A 14,608-nucleotide genomic window follows, 5' to 3' on the forward strand; every position below is an offset into this window, starting at 1 on the left:
ATCATTGTGACCGATAATTTTAATTTGAAATTAGTTTAAGTTAGATGCGCACAGAGAATGTGTAATTATAAATGTTAATTTTTATGATTTTTATTTATTCATTTATAATTTATTTATTTATTTCTATAAAAAAATATATACCCTCATCTTAGGGATAGGGATTGTTTTGTTGTTGTTTTTCAGAAGGCTTAATGAAAATGAGTGAAGGAATGAATATTCATATCAGCATCAGATTCTTGCTCTTCCTAAATGTAGACCTAAGATATTTCTAACCTGAGGTAAACAAAAACGGACAATCGCACAAATAGGGAGCATGAAGAGGAGGAGGAAGGTGAGATGAAGAAAGAGGAGGTGGTGGAGCATCAGCTCCATTGAGTGGAGACATCAGTGCAGGTGTCTTCGTTTTTCTATCCACGATAGCTCGGACACAAGATCCAGCTGCCAGTGTTTCAAGACACGGTTGAAATAATCATTTTTTTCAATTTGCACCGAAATTCGGGGAGCAGGAAGCGGTGCAGGGGAGGATGGGAGCCTGGATGTGAGCCACCCCAGCTGGGTGAGGACGAGACTCGATGCGTGGGAGCTGAGCCGTGAAATTTTCGCTGCCATTGACTGAGGCTGACGATAAAAAAAATGGAAGGTATGAGATGGAAAAACCGAGTGCATCCAGAGGCAGTCGCTCACAGCAGCGATCACCTTCTGCTGTGACGCATTTGCCTTGTTTCTGTGGAGTCCGGTGGTCGGAGCTGAAAGGATGCTACAGATGTGCTGTAATTCCAGGCTTCACGCTGCAGATGTGGGCTGCTGGGAGAAGGGAAAGGGCCTGTTGATTACAGCTGAGAATAAACACGATGAGCGCGCTGTCAGTCGGCACCGATGCTGAGGGATCTGCTGGACCGGTCTGCTCTGCTGGATCTCCACGCTTCATTTCGAAGATTGCAGTGAGATGTTGTAATAACATTGCCATTACGCTGCTGCAGATTGTGATGATGAGGAAGATGCTGGTGGTGGCACCACTCATCTGACCTTGTCTCTTGATCTGTTGGACGTGACTGGACCCCGGCTCTGGTGCTGCAAGAACAATGCAGAGCACTCAGGCACCAGGTATGGGCACAAATTTTACCGATGGTTTACCCTGGGAGTCAGGATTGGCCAACTTAACATGGTCCTCCACAGCCAGCTGTGTGGTCAAGATGGTGCTTATATCCATCATTGTGTGTGTGTCTCTATTTGGGAACGTGGTGGTTTTGCTGGTGTTCCAGAGGAAACCTCAGTTACTTCACGTGGCCAACCGCTTTGTCCTCAACCTCCTCTTAGCAGATTTACTACAGACCATACTCGTCATGCCCTTCGCCATGGCAGCCACCGTGCCTAGTGTGTGGCCCCTGGATGTCCGATTATGCCAGGCCCTGGTGGTACTCATGCACCTTTTTGCTTTCACGGGGGTCAACACCATTATTGTGGTCTCCATTGACCGGTACCTGGCCATTATCCATCCTCTGTCATATCCCACCCGTATGACCCCTCACCTGGGGACCAACCTCATCATCTGCACTTGGGTGCTCAGCTTTCTACAGAGCACGCCTCCTCTTTACGGCTGGGGGGCCATCGTTTTCGACCGGCACCATAACATGTGTTCAGTGGTGTGGTCCTTCAGCTTGTCCTACTCTGTTGTGGTGTCCAGCTTCTCTTTTTGGTTGCCTGTTCTCATAATGCTCGGTTGTTACTGGATGGTGTTCAGAGCTGCCCGGAGGCAAAACGCTCTGGTTCATCCAATACAGTCTCAGTCCTACTCTCAGCCCTCCCCACAGGACTTCCAGGGACAGAGCAGTCCACACCGGCAGCCTCATGGTCCGACAGCAGGTTCACCTGGTGGTCAGTACTCAACCAGAGGATACCCTGTGCGAGTCAGACACAGACGCTTTCACTACCACTGCAAGGCGGCTCGTGTGGTCTTCGTGATTATGGCCTCGTACGTACTGAGCATGGGACCCTACAGTATATTAAATACAATATCAATGAGCCCCAGAGCGTCCATACCTTCCTGGCTGTCCTCTGTGGCTCTCGTGCTCTTCTTCTTACAGTGTTGCCTACACCCTTACATTTATGGATACATGCACCGAAGCGTGAGAAAAGAGTTCCTGGCTTTGCTGTGTGGACTGTTCTGCAAACAGAGCCGTCCCCGCCAGAGCTCGGCTGTTGAGAGCTGCTTCACCACCACAGAGGGGCGTTCAGCTGCCCACCATCACCTGCCCAGCTTGGCTGCTCGAGTACTGCCTCTGCGGACATGGGAAGAGTGCACTACATCTTCTTCCCCCACTTTTGAACGCAAGTCGAGGGACAGTCGGAAAGACACCACCTCTACCAGCATCAGCTCAGAGAGAGAACTCACAGTCAACAGTAAACACAGCTCATGAGCCCGCTGTAGTATTAATCCTACAGACAGATGTTTGACAATGATGAATGGCTCGAATGTATGTCTGGTGAACGTTCCTCTTGTTCTTAGATATGTTGTTGTTTATAATAGAGACAGGTCAAAAAAAAACGTAGTTATTTTTTTCATAAGCGAAAATTAACAAAAATATATGTTTTGTTTAGTCTACAAACTCACTCAGTCAATACTGATTTAGAGTGGTTATTTGCAAGTGGCTCTAATGCAGAGGGGCATTATTTAGTGACTTTTGTTTTTAAAAAATATATTTTAATCTTGAACCAAAATGTGCTTTGTTTAGATAAAAAATTAGGTTGAATTAAGCAGAGCCCTTTTAATTCCAGACCATGACTTATCAGTCTTAATTAACTGAATGTTAGTTAATTGTATGATGTTTTTTGGTGATATTATTTAAATGTAAAATGACTCACCGGACGAGACAAAGCGAGCCGTTTGATCGTTTACATCAGTAGTAGGCTCTCCTCAAGGTGCCTGCCATGTTGGATCATCGTATTTGGGTTTTAACAAGAACTGAAGGTCGCTGTTGGTTCTCCTACAGTTTCAGACAGGAATGGAGAGATGACGTATATTAAACCAAAATGTGTAACTTTACCACAAGATGTTGCACAGTGTACCTCTGACATGTACATTTATCTCTTTGTCCTTTTGAATCAATTTGTGTGTGGTACCGGTTCAAAGTGTTACCTTCAGCAAACTCAGGATAATCCACTGGGGGAAGAAATTTAGTGCCAACCTTGAGTTTTGTTCAGCAAGTGAACTTATGTATGTGAATGCCATTGTCCCTGTGATGTCAGTCAGTGTTAACAGTCCTTTACTGTGTTAAGCACTTTTTGAGTAAATGGGTAGAGTAGACCCATTTGTGGCGGTTACCTAAAGAGACACAGGGTTAATTTTGTGATAAGGAGACAACACTAATGATATTATGTGGACTCTGGTAGCTTTTTCCTTGGTGACAACATCCGCCTGAGTGCAGTGTTTTATGTTGTAAAATTACAGGGTAGGCTGTGTTATGCTGTTTTTTTGACCGACTGGACAGAGTTTTCATGTTCAGTTGAGCACTTGTAAATTTGTAGAGATACAATATTGTAGTAGAAGAAGCGGACTGTTTAGGCCACGAAAAAAAAATAAGACAGAAAAAACACTATGACCTTTGTGACTCTGTGACATGACCTACCTAGAAAAAGACAACACAGTAGGTTAATCAGGTAGGTGTCATAGTTGCATGAGAAAATGTGCATAAGTGTTTCCAGTCAAGTGTTTTCAGTTATGTTTTATACATCAATCATATTAAAAGAAAAAGTGCATTATTGTTATTATTATTATCACTACCATATCTATTGTTGTTTCATTCAATGGCATCAATTTAGGTGATTTTTCAGCAGTTCACCTTAGTGTCAGTATCACAATATAAAAAGTGACTCGCTACAGAACAACACGGTACATTGGACAGTTCATAAATTATCGTCAGACAAAGGTGTGCTGAATGCTTTAAAACTGTGATGTCCAACATGCGTCAGTATTATTTATAGTTTCATACTATAACATAAGACTTTCTTGTTTAATAAAAGTCCATTATGTTGTACAAGTCTTTTTTATATTGAAATGTCTGTGCCTAACTACGGTTCCTTAAACAGAACCTTTATATCGTTCTACTGTAATGAGTGTCTTTAAAACTACCAATAATATCCCTGTGGTCAACTGAAGGCAAAGTTCTGTTAAACAAAAATATGTTTTAAAGCAGGAGTACTTTCTTGAGTGTTTTATTCATGATCACTTCAAAATGAAAAGTTAATTTGACTGAGCAGACAAAGTCTTTTCCTATGAAGTACTGTAGTGTCAGGGCTAGGGAATGTTATACTTCTCTCTTTAGTTTGAGTGGGATAACACAATGCAATGTTTGGCACAAAACTAGCTAAATGTTTCCTCTGAAACTTTCTACTCCAAACATTTGAATAAAACAGCTAGAGCACTTAAGCTTAAAGGCAACACTGACATTCAGTTTGCTGCACAAGTTAATAGTAAGTTGTCTCAGATATGAAGACTGCACAAGTTAAAGGCTAAAGTCAGCTAACTGTTTCAGTTAAAAACAAGATGGACACCTCTGAACAAGGCCTGTTTCTGGAGTACTTTTATCAACAAATTATGTGTATGGGTTTTACAATGACAAAGACAAAGCATGTACGATGACTTCAGTGCCCAAAGACAAGAGGAAATGCTAAGAAATAGTTAAATAAACAAATGTACATTTAAAAAAGACAAGTAGCTTTTACCTACAGTTGGTATAAGGGGTAGCCATCTTGGTTTTGAACACCAGGTCACTTCCTGACAACAGCTTATTTTACCACACCTTTGGCATTTCGACCTCTGATACCTTGAGAATAAGAAAGAAAAAAAATGATTGATGTGTCCTTTAGAAGTAAACAATTCTTATAAAAACGTTTATATAGTTTTGCAGCCAGTTTCTGTTGGCCAGGTGTGGTATTGCAGCCAAAGCAGGAATTTGGGAGTTGTTAATTTAGTAATATAGTAATATATAGTAGTACTGAAACATACTCATTGTTTACTACTACATACATTTTATTGGTAAGATTACATCATTAGTTTTATTTTTTCAGATTAATGAAAACCCTATAACACAATGTCTGGGTTTCACCCAAATGATATGAGCTTAGAAATAGTTTGGAAGTGAAAGTGAATTATTGTCATTGTGACAGTGTCATCTTGCCTATAACCCAAACCTTTGCCCATATCGGTATCGGTTGTTGACATCAGAATCAGAAATTTAGTGTTTGAACAATATCAGATATCAGCAAAAACATTCCTACCTTGATCATTTAGAATAAATTGAAAATGATTTTTTTCCCCTTACATAGATGATTTGTGATTTGTATGAATTTATATTACTAGTCTAAATGTATTCTTCTATCTTCATCACATCGTGCTGATTCACCTTCAGCCAACTTACCTTACTACTGAATCACACTGAATCCTCAGGGTCCAGATGGGAGAGATGGTTGATGTACATATTCTTATGTATGGAAATGAACATTCCAGTGATTTTAACTTAACTGCATTTATTTTGTAAAAATGTTATCACCTCGGGTGATGATTCCACACTGCTAGAAGCATAAAGGCAGCAGTGTTTATGTAGTAACAGTTCAGCAAACTGCTTATTTAAAACAAACTGGGTGTATCTTAGCAGATCAGGTGTGCTTCATAAGCAAATGGATGTCCCATAATTAACCAAGGTGAGTCACGCCAGAGACGCAAGGGTAATGCATGTCAGTGAAGTTTTTGTTTTGTTTTTTGAGGGGGGGCGAGGCACATAACTGTAGCATAGACTTTAATGATACAGATGTGCTTCAATTTTAGAGTAGCTTTTGATCCTAAGGTGTTGAAGCCAAATACCAGTGGGAATGTGAATGCCAGCAAGTCAAGATTTAAATATAATTTTGAACTACAATACAAGCTTATTATTTTCATTATTTATACCCCCCTCCCCCACATAACAATAAAGAAAAGAAAATTTCATAATGGTGATAACAAATATATAAGTACCATTATTCCCATTCACTTGCCCTGTACAATACACGTAAACAAACATTTCCCTCTTTACAATATAAGTAATGAATGAAATCTGGACATTCAGACGCAATATAAAAAGAAATCTAACATACAAAGCTACAATTCACCTTCTTAAGAAATTTCTGTTCTTTTCCAACCCAACAAAAAACTGAACACTATGAAACCAGATCATTGGATCCCAAACTAATTTTCAAGGCGCCACCCGGAACATTACTGGTCAACAGTGAAGACAAAAATCATAAAGAACTTCTTCAAGAAAGAAAGGGGAAAAGGTAGCAACAAGGTTTAGAGCACAAAAAGAGGACGGGTTCTGCTCTTCCGGTGTCTTCCATAAGTGAAGGTTTGGATTCAGGTCCATTCAGACCACTTCATCACATAAGCAGCAGTGCTGCAACAGCAAGGAGTCAGTCTTTGCCACAGTCCACTAATCCACCTTGACCACACTGTAGATCTTATTTACAAACCAGAAGCAGGCAAAGAAGCCAATTGTACCTGAAGATAGAGAAGAGGTAAAAAGTTAGTTTAAAAAAAGATAAAAGTACAAAAAACACAAACTGTTTGGAGCACATATTAAAAGAACCAAAATGTAACGTGCCATAGCATAGATGGTAGCACTAGCAGAAGAACCTGAACAACCAGTTACTGTCTGCGTACAACCACATTATTTACTCCACCTACAGGAACCGAAATTTAAGCTCCACTTAAATAAACATTTGAGCCTCAGCACTTTGTTCAAACATCACATCCCCTGGTGCACTAGGGAAGCTAACTATGTGATTATGTAGATTTAGTTTAATATTTTAAAGCCAATTTAATAATGTAATGTAATGAGTAATGTTTCAAATGTATAAAGCAATAGAAGGGTTATGTGGTGATTTTGAACACTTGAAAAAATACATCATTAGATCATTGGGTTATTTTTAAGTGACTATCTATCAACATCTCATGCCTATGATACTTATAGCTACAACCAACAAGCAGAATTTAATTTGCCTTCAAGACTGGTTAACACTATCAAATATGTCGTAGTGATATTAGATAATAGCAGACTGGTACAACACGCAGAACAGAGGGGTTGGTTGTTTGTAATCTAGTCCTGTACATGATCCTTCTAAATTACATAATCTGAGCGGACAGGGACCAGACTGAGAAGTGCTGTTGCCATGTCAACATATATTAGTCTGTGCCGTGTAACATGGAGACAAAAGAAAGAAGGATGCTTCATTCTTCATTGTGCTCTTGCGCAACCTTAGTCACACAGCCCAGAAACAGACAAATCTCAGTACGTGGTTGACAATCGTAGTCCTTAAATCTGGATTAATTATTCTCCATGGCAACCAGTTAATATAGCGGCAGTATCTCTTTTGATCAGAATTAAATAAAATAGAGAAATAAACCTTGGACCGTCAAACTGGAATGGTCAGTAAAGCTGCTACAAAAATAAAAGCTAAAAAATACATGTTTGAATCGAACACACATCCCCCTGGTTGACGTGCCCTACAAACTGGTCCAGAGACATCTTACTTCCAAGAGCCTAACTGATAATAATTTCCCTGACATTTGATATAATGGAATCTGGACAGTGAAAAGCTGTTGTTGACCAAGTTCTGTTGGTGATATTACACCAAGTAAATACATGTATTTGTTCAGCAAACAAGTTCGCTTTAACAATACAAGTAAATTGATCCGGGTACACATCCTGAAGTAGATTTCCAAAAGAAGACATGACTTGTGCTTCCAACAGGTCTGGTGGACATTTAAAACAGTTTCTCATCAGTACCATTCACATAACAACACACTTCTTTAATGAGTCATAAAATGCAGGTTGTGACCGTGCTGCTCTCACCTGTGAAGAGGAAGAAAATGAGGACCATAATCATGGTGTATCCAAAGTAAAGGATGGTGCTGGCTAGTCCAATTATTTGCAGTTTAGAGTAAAAGTAATGCACAGCGTAGATGAAGAGATAAACTGCAGTGAAGCCGCTGGTGAGGAAGGAGCGCCACCACCAGTGGTAATCCTGGACACAGGACAGGGAAAAGTGAGACAAGTCATTAATTAAACCAACTCAGTCTCACTGTGAATACATTCATTCTAGTTTTCCTTTCTATGACATGCTCTGCTGCACAGGGCCATACTGTCATATGAATTTTGACTGTGCTTGTACAATTCAGGAAAAAAATCCCTTCAATGAAACAAAAAGTGAATCATTAAAAAATAAGCTTACATATATAAAACAATTCATAAAATGGTAGTTTAAAGTAAAATTTTAAAAACTTAAAAAAATGAAGCCCTTGTTAGTGCGATGTGCTCCGTTTAGAGGTTTTGTAGAATTCCTTTATGGAATTCTTTCACACCAGATTACAACCTGCTTAGTTGCCTTATGTAACGATTGAAATCAAGGTTCAATCAAATGTTCGTTCAAGGCTTCAATAATTCTAGCTGGTTTCTAATCAAATTTGGTAAAAAACATTTATGTTTGCTCTGATTTTCAAATTGTTCATGTTTTAGGATTTAAAAAAAATAAAATAAAATAAAAAGAAATGAAGTTCAACACTTGACAACGATGGATTCACAAAACACCTGAGAGACTGGGTTTTTGACACTGAGGGAAGCATCAGCTAAAACAAATAAGTTATATAAGTATCATTCCATCCATGTAAAATTACCACTATAATCCTAAAGTCAATTCTCTAAATATTGGTGTACCTCAGCACACAGGTGGAAGTAGCAGAGAAGAACTGTGGCCTCAGAGCAGGTGATGAGAAGAATGATGAAGACCAGGAACAGGAAGCCAAACATGTAGTACATTTGATGAGACCTAGAAAACATTGGTCATTCAAAGTTACTGAGTGACGTTAAAAGGGAGTTGTGCTCTACAGGGAGGATCACTTCATTACAAAGAACTTCAAGTAAGGAAAATCAAGTAAGGCCACATTCCTTTCTTCTTGCTTTTCTTACCAAATGCTGTTGAGGATAAAGAACAATTGAATGAAGATGCAGCCAAAGGGCAGAATACCGCCCATTACAATCCCGGGGATGGGTTTTGTGAAGAAGGACTGTTCTGGAATCTGACGTGGAATCTGGTTTGTTCGCACAGGTTGCTCAATAGCCTGAACGAGAAGAGATTTGAGCTCATACCAATCATAATCTGCAATCATTCACTTTGAAGTAAGACTACAAAGCCTAACTCACAGGTTTCTTGAATCCAAAGTAGGCACCGATGAAGGTGAGCGGCACAGAGATTCCAAACCACAGGGCCAAAATAGCCACCAAAGTGCCAAAGGGCATCGCTGCTGAAGAACCCTCCACCCAAAGGATCAGGTTCATCAGGAAGAAGTCTGCAAACACAATGCTACGAAGGAGAAAGGGACAAAAGGACAATGATGGGGAGAAAATGTTGAGCTTGTGTTGCAATATCTCACAACAGCATTCAAAAGGCTATGTAGAAAAAACCGACAAGAAGACAATAGTCGTGAACATACCCTGGACACAGCAGTGCCGTGAGCAGAACGTTGGTCTTCCACTTTTCACCTCCGAAAGCTGAGAAGGAGCAAACGACCAGATAAATGACAACGCTCCTACACATCAACTAAGGTCATCTGTGTCAGCAGTTTAGTATAAATTAAACTTCATCATAATGTTTGCAGCTGACTCTTACTCTTGTAAAGGCGCGCAGACACATAGCCTGCAGGAGTTCCCAGCAGCACCCACAGAACTACCGCACAGGTCATGAGAGCTCCTCTGTTGGCTGGAGACAGGAAACCCAGACAGGCCAAAACTACAGAAAAACAGTGTGTTAATCAATTACTTTTTTTTTTCTTAGGTTTGACAAATCACAAACCAATTACTGGTTGAAGGTATTAAATGACCAACAGTATAAAAATTGGCTGCATGTTGCTTTGGTTTCTTTAATATGCATTTCAGAATAAACTAACGTACAAAACTACATAAAATACTGGTTAGGTTCAAGAGGCCTTTCTATGAACTTTCTGAGTCTATAACAATTATAGAAAATCCTGCAAATGTTTTATTTAACTGTTGCCGTGTCAGCGAGAAGAAATAAAAACATTAAAAAAAGTACTTACAGAGTGTAGTAAAAGTCATGATGAAGATCTGGGTGCCCTGTCCAAGAAACACGGACAATAGCATGCCCTTCCTTGGAGGACGGAAAACATCACCATGCACCTGCTTCCACCCTGACTCTTCTTGTGCATCCTCCTGAGGGAGACAGTCAGCACCACAGGTAGACATGGTCATGGTGCGTATTAAAAGGTCAGGTTTTACCAATCACCAAAGCAGTGACATCAAACTAATCAAATAGTATGTGCTAGTGAAGGAAAATGGAAAAGTGGTAGAAAGATCCAAGAATAGATATTTCCTGGAGTGCAAGACATCCTACTCCACACCACATTTTATATCATGATGTGTCTATTTAATGCAATCATACACCCAGACACCTGATTAAATAAGCACAAAAGATGTGTGGTTTAAATTGTATTTTATCAATCTTACATAGGGAAGGGAGGATTTTTCCTTGGAGGTTGGAAGCTTTATCAAGTCTGCCTGTAAAATGTAACAAAATATATGTACAATTCTAAATGCTGTGCACCTTGTGCAAACTGGTATTTACTATAAAGTACACTTAAAATCAACTAGACACATTCACCTGTTGGCTTTTAATTGATGAAATCACTGTTTTTGAATTTTATCAAAACTGATTTATTGTCTGCTGTGGAAACTCAGGCAGGATATTTTCCCCAGCCATTCGCAAACTGGAACTTGAACAAGTCTATTTGCATTCTGTGAACACCTCATCTTACAATACACAAATGAGACAAAACACCCACCTCTAAACCTACACGTATGACCTGTTGTTAAACACATCTTCAGAAGTCTAAACAGGTGTGTTAATATTCCCCAACCATATGTATAAATGTGTATATAAATGATTACCTGGTCCACCTGGTTGTACCTGGCTATATCCTTGTGAAGGGTTCTTAGCATAATCATAGCAACCATGCCAGACAGGAAGAGGACAATGACCAGAGAGTTCATGATACTAGAAGAAAGAAAAGATTAATCTAAGCATTTACAAACAAACAAAATGACATCAAATGACTCCTGTGGTTTATAATGTGACAGAAGTCTTCAAACCTGAACCACTGGATATTGGTGTGAGGCATTGACACAAGGATGTAGTCCCACCTAGAGGCCCACTTGATAGAATTGTTCTCCTGTTAAACAAAAAAAGTGACAATTTTTTTAATTCTTTATTTAAAAAATCTATCTGAGAGATTTTTGGACTATGGTTAAATGATTAACATTAACAGATTAACATAAAAAAATGATGCCAACATAGGCTTAAGAAGATTTACCTCAAATGTGATAGAGTAGGAATAGGTGATGGAAACCGCATCTCTGAAATCCACTGGGACCTTCATAGGCTCAGTTTCTTCACAGGTGGGTTTGGTGGGATCGGTATGTTTGATGCTGTTGTAACAATACATAAAAACACCCAAGTTGAATTAATAAGGACGATGGGGATTGTTTTCTTCCATTGTTTTTTAAATATGTAACCTTTTTGGTTCCAGAGTGGCAGCAACAAGCCGAGCCCCTTTCCATCCTTCAGACTGACCACTGTGGTAGGTGATCCTTATGTCAACATGGTTGAAGACGTAGAAAGTATTCTTTACGTTGAACTCAGCCTGAAAGACAATTTTGAATATCATTGTAGATTCCCTTTTCTGTGCATTTGCAGAAAAGTCTCAAGAAAAATCAAATATAAAGACAGAACTTTTTTGACTGACATTAATGACACAGGCGTCTTTGGGTCGGCCGTCTGCTGATACTAGGCAGCCAACGGGAAAACCTGGGTTGCAATACTTCTGACCATCTTCCACATCATAGCACCAGGTCACAGGCATGTTGTCAATGATCCTGCAAACGATAAACTATTTATTGCAAACAACTGGTAGCAATCAAACACTGTGACTTAATTGAAATCAACTTGTCCAGTGATTCATCCACTTACCAGTGGTGCTGGTAGTTCAACTGCATTCCAATTTTAAGAAATTCAAGTTTGGTGGTATCATCCTGATCACCAGTCTTGTAATTTTTGGTGCAGACCGTCTTGCACTTGACATCTTGTTTAAAGGTGAACTAAAAAGACGTTTGATAACTTTGGTTTAGAAAATTCTACCAAATTTGAAAAGTAGGTAGACTTTAAGTAGTCACTCACCTTGTAAGGTGAAGACTCAATGCGTTCGCCAAAAAGAACCTGACCAAGGTTCTCCGATGGCCTCATCTCTTTGTCATCTTTGCAAAAATCAAACCTTAAATAAAGTCACATGTTGCACGTTATGAGAAGGAAAACATTCAATGTGACGTCACGCAATTAAAACTTGTTAAGGTTAGAAATACTTACATTTGATACTCATATGGAAGTACTGACTCTACTGAGTCCAAACGGTTGACAAACAGCTCTACTGTTGACTGCAAAGATTGATAAAGAAAAGGTTTACATTTGACTCATGTCCACAGTCCGACCAGAGGTCTACCGTGACAACCGATTCTTTAATCATTCAACCGTGCTGTCCAGTTAATTTTAGGATTCTGTCAGTAAAAACATAGCAAAGGGAAACCACAGTCTACCAACGACAGTCGTTGGCAACACCAAAGTTTTACTACTACAAGGACCCATTAATATATAAGTACGTGTTCCCACCCAGACCCGTGGGCCTAGACAAGCATTGGTTCGTTTACAAGAGCTAAGAAAAATAAACATGTACATTTGCTTACAGTTTTGACTTCATAATGCATGGTTACTTCGGCTAATAATTAACTTTAAATTGCCTTAGTCCATCATACCTTACAATCGTCGCCCCCTTTGCCTTCTTCACAGAAACTCACAGGAGCTAAACCCGGAAGATAAAACGCCGAGCACAAAAAGACGTTTAGAAAAACTGAAATAACCAGCAAAACATCCATGTGTGACCGCGTCTTCATTTTAACAGCTCTTCGAATGTCTGGCTTGCGACAGGAATGAGAAAATGTCCGCCCGGTCTTTCCCTCTTCTTTTAGGGGAAAGGAAAAGCTGAGTTTCTGTAGTTAGCTCGATGTGTCTTCCTGGGAAGTACAAACTGAGCTGACCTGCCACGGCTGATGACGTCCAGCTCTGTCTCCGCCACAAGATCAATCCCGGAAGTTCAAAGCATAACCTTCAAAAGAAAACAAACACGGGGTAAGCTTTTTACATCTATGTAATGTGATTCGCTCACACCATTTATCTTTTCTAAATTCGTTTCGACTCTGTGTCTATGTAAGGACAAAGTAGTTATTAAATACCAAATTTGTATATTACAGCTAATTGACAATTGCATACAGTGAGGGTGTTTTATTTTGTAGTTATGTAATCGGATATTACGTTTAAGTTTTCTGACAGCATCTTTAGTCGGGCATTACTGACGTTGTTGTACTTACATGATACCGCAACAAGTTAGGAAAATTTAATATTTTTATAAAACTGTATGAGATGCTCAGTGAACTACCGTGGTAGTGGAGACACAAGATGAACTAAAGCAAAGGAGGCGTATAAGTATGGATGATATACTGTATTTTGGTGAAATGTGAAACCAAGCAAGCAAGAAAATCCGGAAAGGGCAGTTGGGATGGTTTGTATAGTAAAGGCCGAGCTGGAAAAACAACAAAACAATCGCTCAAAAATAATACAACAGAGTTCAGTGAACCCTTTTTTATGTTCAGAGCAAAATCCCTTGTGCATGTAGAATGACATTTTTCATTGATCCTTTGATGTCATATAATAAAGGATAAGAAAAAACGTAATACTGTCTAAATACTGTAACGTGAATGTGTTGATAAGATTTGTCCTCTACCAAGCAGTAGAAGATAACAGTGCAAATAACCACATTCGTTGTGCCACAGCAAGAACAAAGTATACTTTAAAGGTTGTCAAACATTTCCCTTTTTCTGTCTGAAATATACTGTTTATACACGTGCATAAGAGTGTTTAAAGTACTCCTCAAGTTCCTTTAAGCGAGAATGTCAATTTTATTTTACTTTTGTAAATTATGTAGAGAATTAGAAGGTGTGGTTCTGTTATTAGTATAATTCACAACACAGAGCAACATGATAAAAACCACATCTCATTTTAAGCTAAAATGATTTGCTTTTAGTGTTCCATATGGCTGGTGTATCTAAACAAGCTAGTTTGTTTAAGATTAAAAAACTGCATTTTTCATCACTGCAAAATATATTTAATTAACTTATGTTATGATGACTATGAACAGCACCAAAAGCAATAACTACCAACATTGCACTCAAATTGCTGAAAATGTCTTATTTACTTTTTTCTTTCATGGGGCAATGATTGTCCCACAGTTTGTGAGAGTTTGACATAAAAAGGATTGCAGTAAACTATGAAGTCATATATTTATTTATTTTTTTGGCAAATGTATCTAACTGCTCAAATTTACAATGAAAGTTTTGAAACTGTGAAGACTTGGTGAATGCTGTTAGAGTAAGTGCAGTGTCACTGTGTTTGTGACACCAAG

The 14,608-nt window shown here is 39.1% G+C and overlaps 3 protein-coding genes across 5 annotated transcripts in view; 2 read left to right on the top strand and 1 right to left on the bottom strand.

Annotated features, from left to right (window-relative positions):
- Window positions 1–167: 167 nt before the first annotated feature.
- On the top strand, window positions 168–5,356 carry gpr101 (G protein-coupled receptor 101). Its single transcript, XM_008326772.3, has one exon. The coding sequence runs from the start codon at window positions 1,083–1,085 to the stop codon at window positions 2,415–2,417; it is 1,335 nt and encodes a 444-aa protein (XP_008324994.1). The 5' UTR covers window positions 168–1,082; the 3' UTR covers window positions 2,418–5,356.
- A 153-nt stretch (window positions 5,357–5,509) lies between these two features.
- Window positions 5,510–13,784, bottom strand: tm9sf5 (transmembrane 9 superfamily protein member 5). 3 transcript variants are annotated; one of them, XM_025063318.1, is made up of 19 exons: window positions 13,586–13,784; window positions 12,906–13,255; window positions 12,463–12,530; window positions 12,277–12,370; window positions 12,070–12,197; window positions 11,846–11,975; window positions 11,616–11,743; window positions 11,414–11,528; window positions 11,193–11,272; window positions 10,992–11,097; window positions 10,551–10,601; window positions 10,124–10,256; window positions 9,697–9,816; window positions 9,521–9,578; window positions 9,231–9,390; window positions 8,997–9,148; window positions 8,745–8,856; window positions 7,884–8,055; window positions 6,462–6,529 (listed from the first exon to the last, which is right to left on the bottom strand). In XM_025063318.1, exons 2-19 carry the CDS (start codon window positions 13,041–13,043, stop codon window positions 6,462–6,464), a joined length of 2,013 nt encoding a protein of 670 aa, XP_024919086.1. In that variant the 5' UTR covers window positions 13,044–13,255; window positions 13,586–13,784. The 3 variants fall into 3 exon arrangements, with proteins under 3 accessions (XP_008325001.1, XP_024919086.1, XP_008325006.1); XM_008326779.3 differs by lacking the exon at window positions 13,586–13,784 and having other exon boundaries at window positions 5,510–6,529; window positions 12,906–13,043; XM_008326784.3 differs by lacking the exons at window positions 10,551–10,601; window positions 13,586–13,784 and having other exon boundaries at window positions 12,906–13,247.
- A 132-nt stretch (window positions 13,785–13,916) lies between these two features.
- The window catches only part of rbmx (RNA binding motif protein X-linked), a 6,235-nt gene continuing 5,543 nt past the window's right edge, over window positions 13,917–14,608 (top strand). The window contains exon 1 of the mRNA XM_008326776.3: window positions 13,917–14,002. The gene's annotated coding sequence lies outside the window, so the exon portion shown is untranslated. The remainder of the gene's footprint in view (window positions 14,003–14,608) is intronic.

The sequence above is a fragment of the Cynoglossus semilaevis genome, chromosome 15 (assembly GCF_000523025.1).
Source record: "Cynoglossus semilaevis isolate Cse_v1.0 chromosome 15, Cse_v1.0, whole genome shotgun sequence".
NCBI lineage: Eukaryota > Metazoa > Chordata > Actinopteri > Pleuronectiformes > Cynoglossidae > Cynoglossus > Cynoglossus semilaevis.

Coding starts and splice junctions, on each gene's coding strand:
- gpr101 (XM_008326772.3), top strand. CDS start 1,083: ATGCAGAGCACTCAGGCACCAGGTATGGGCACAAATTTTACCGATGGT.
- tm9sf5 (XM_008326779.3), bottom strand. CDS start 13,043: ATGAAGACGCGGTCACACATGGATGTTTTGCTGGTTATTTCAGTTTTT. Junction 12,198..12,276: donor TTGAGTCTTCACCTTACAAG/GTGAGTGACTAC, acceptor ACGTCTTTTTAG/TTCACCTTTAAACAAGATGT. Junction 11,529..11,615: donor GCCACTCTGGAACCAAAAAG/GTTACATATTTA, acceptor TTGTTACAACAG/CATCAAACATACCGATCCCA.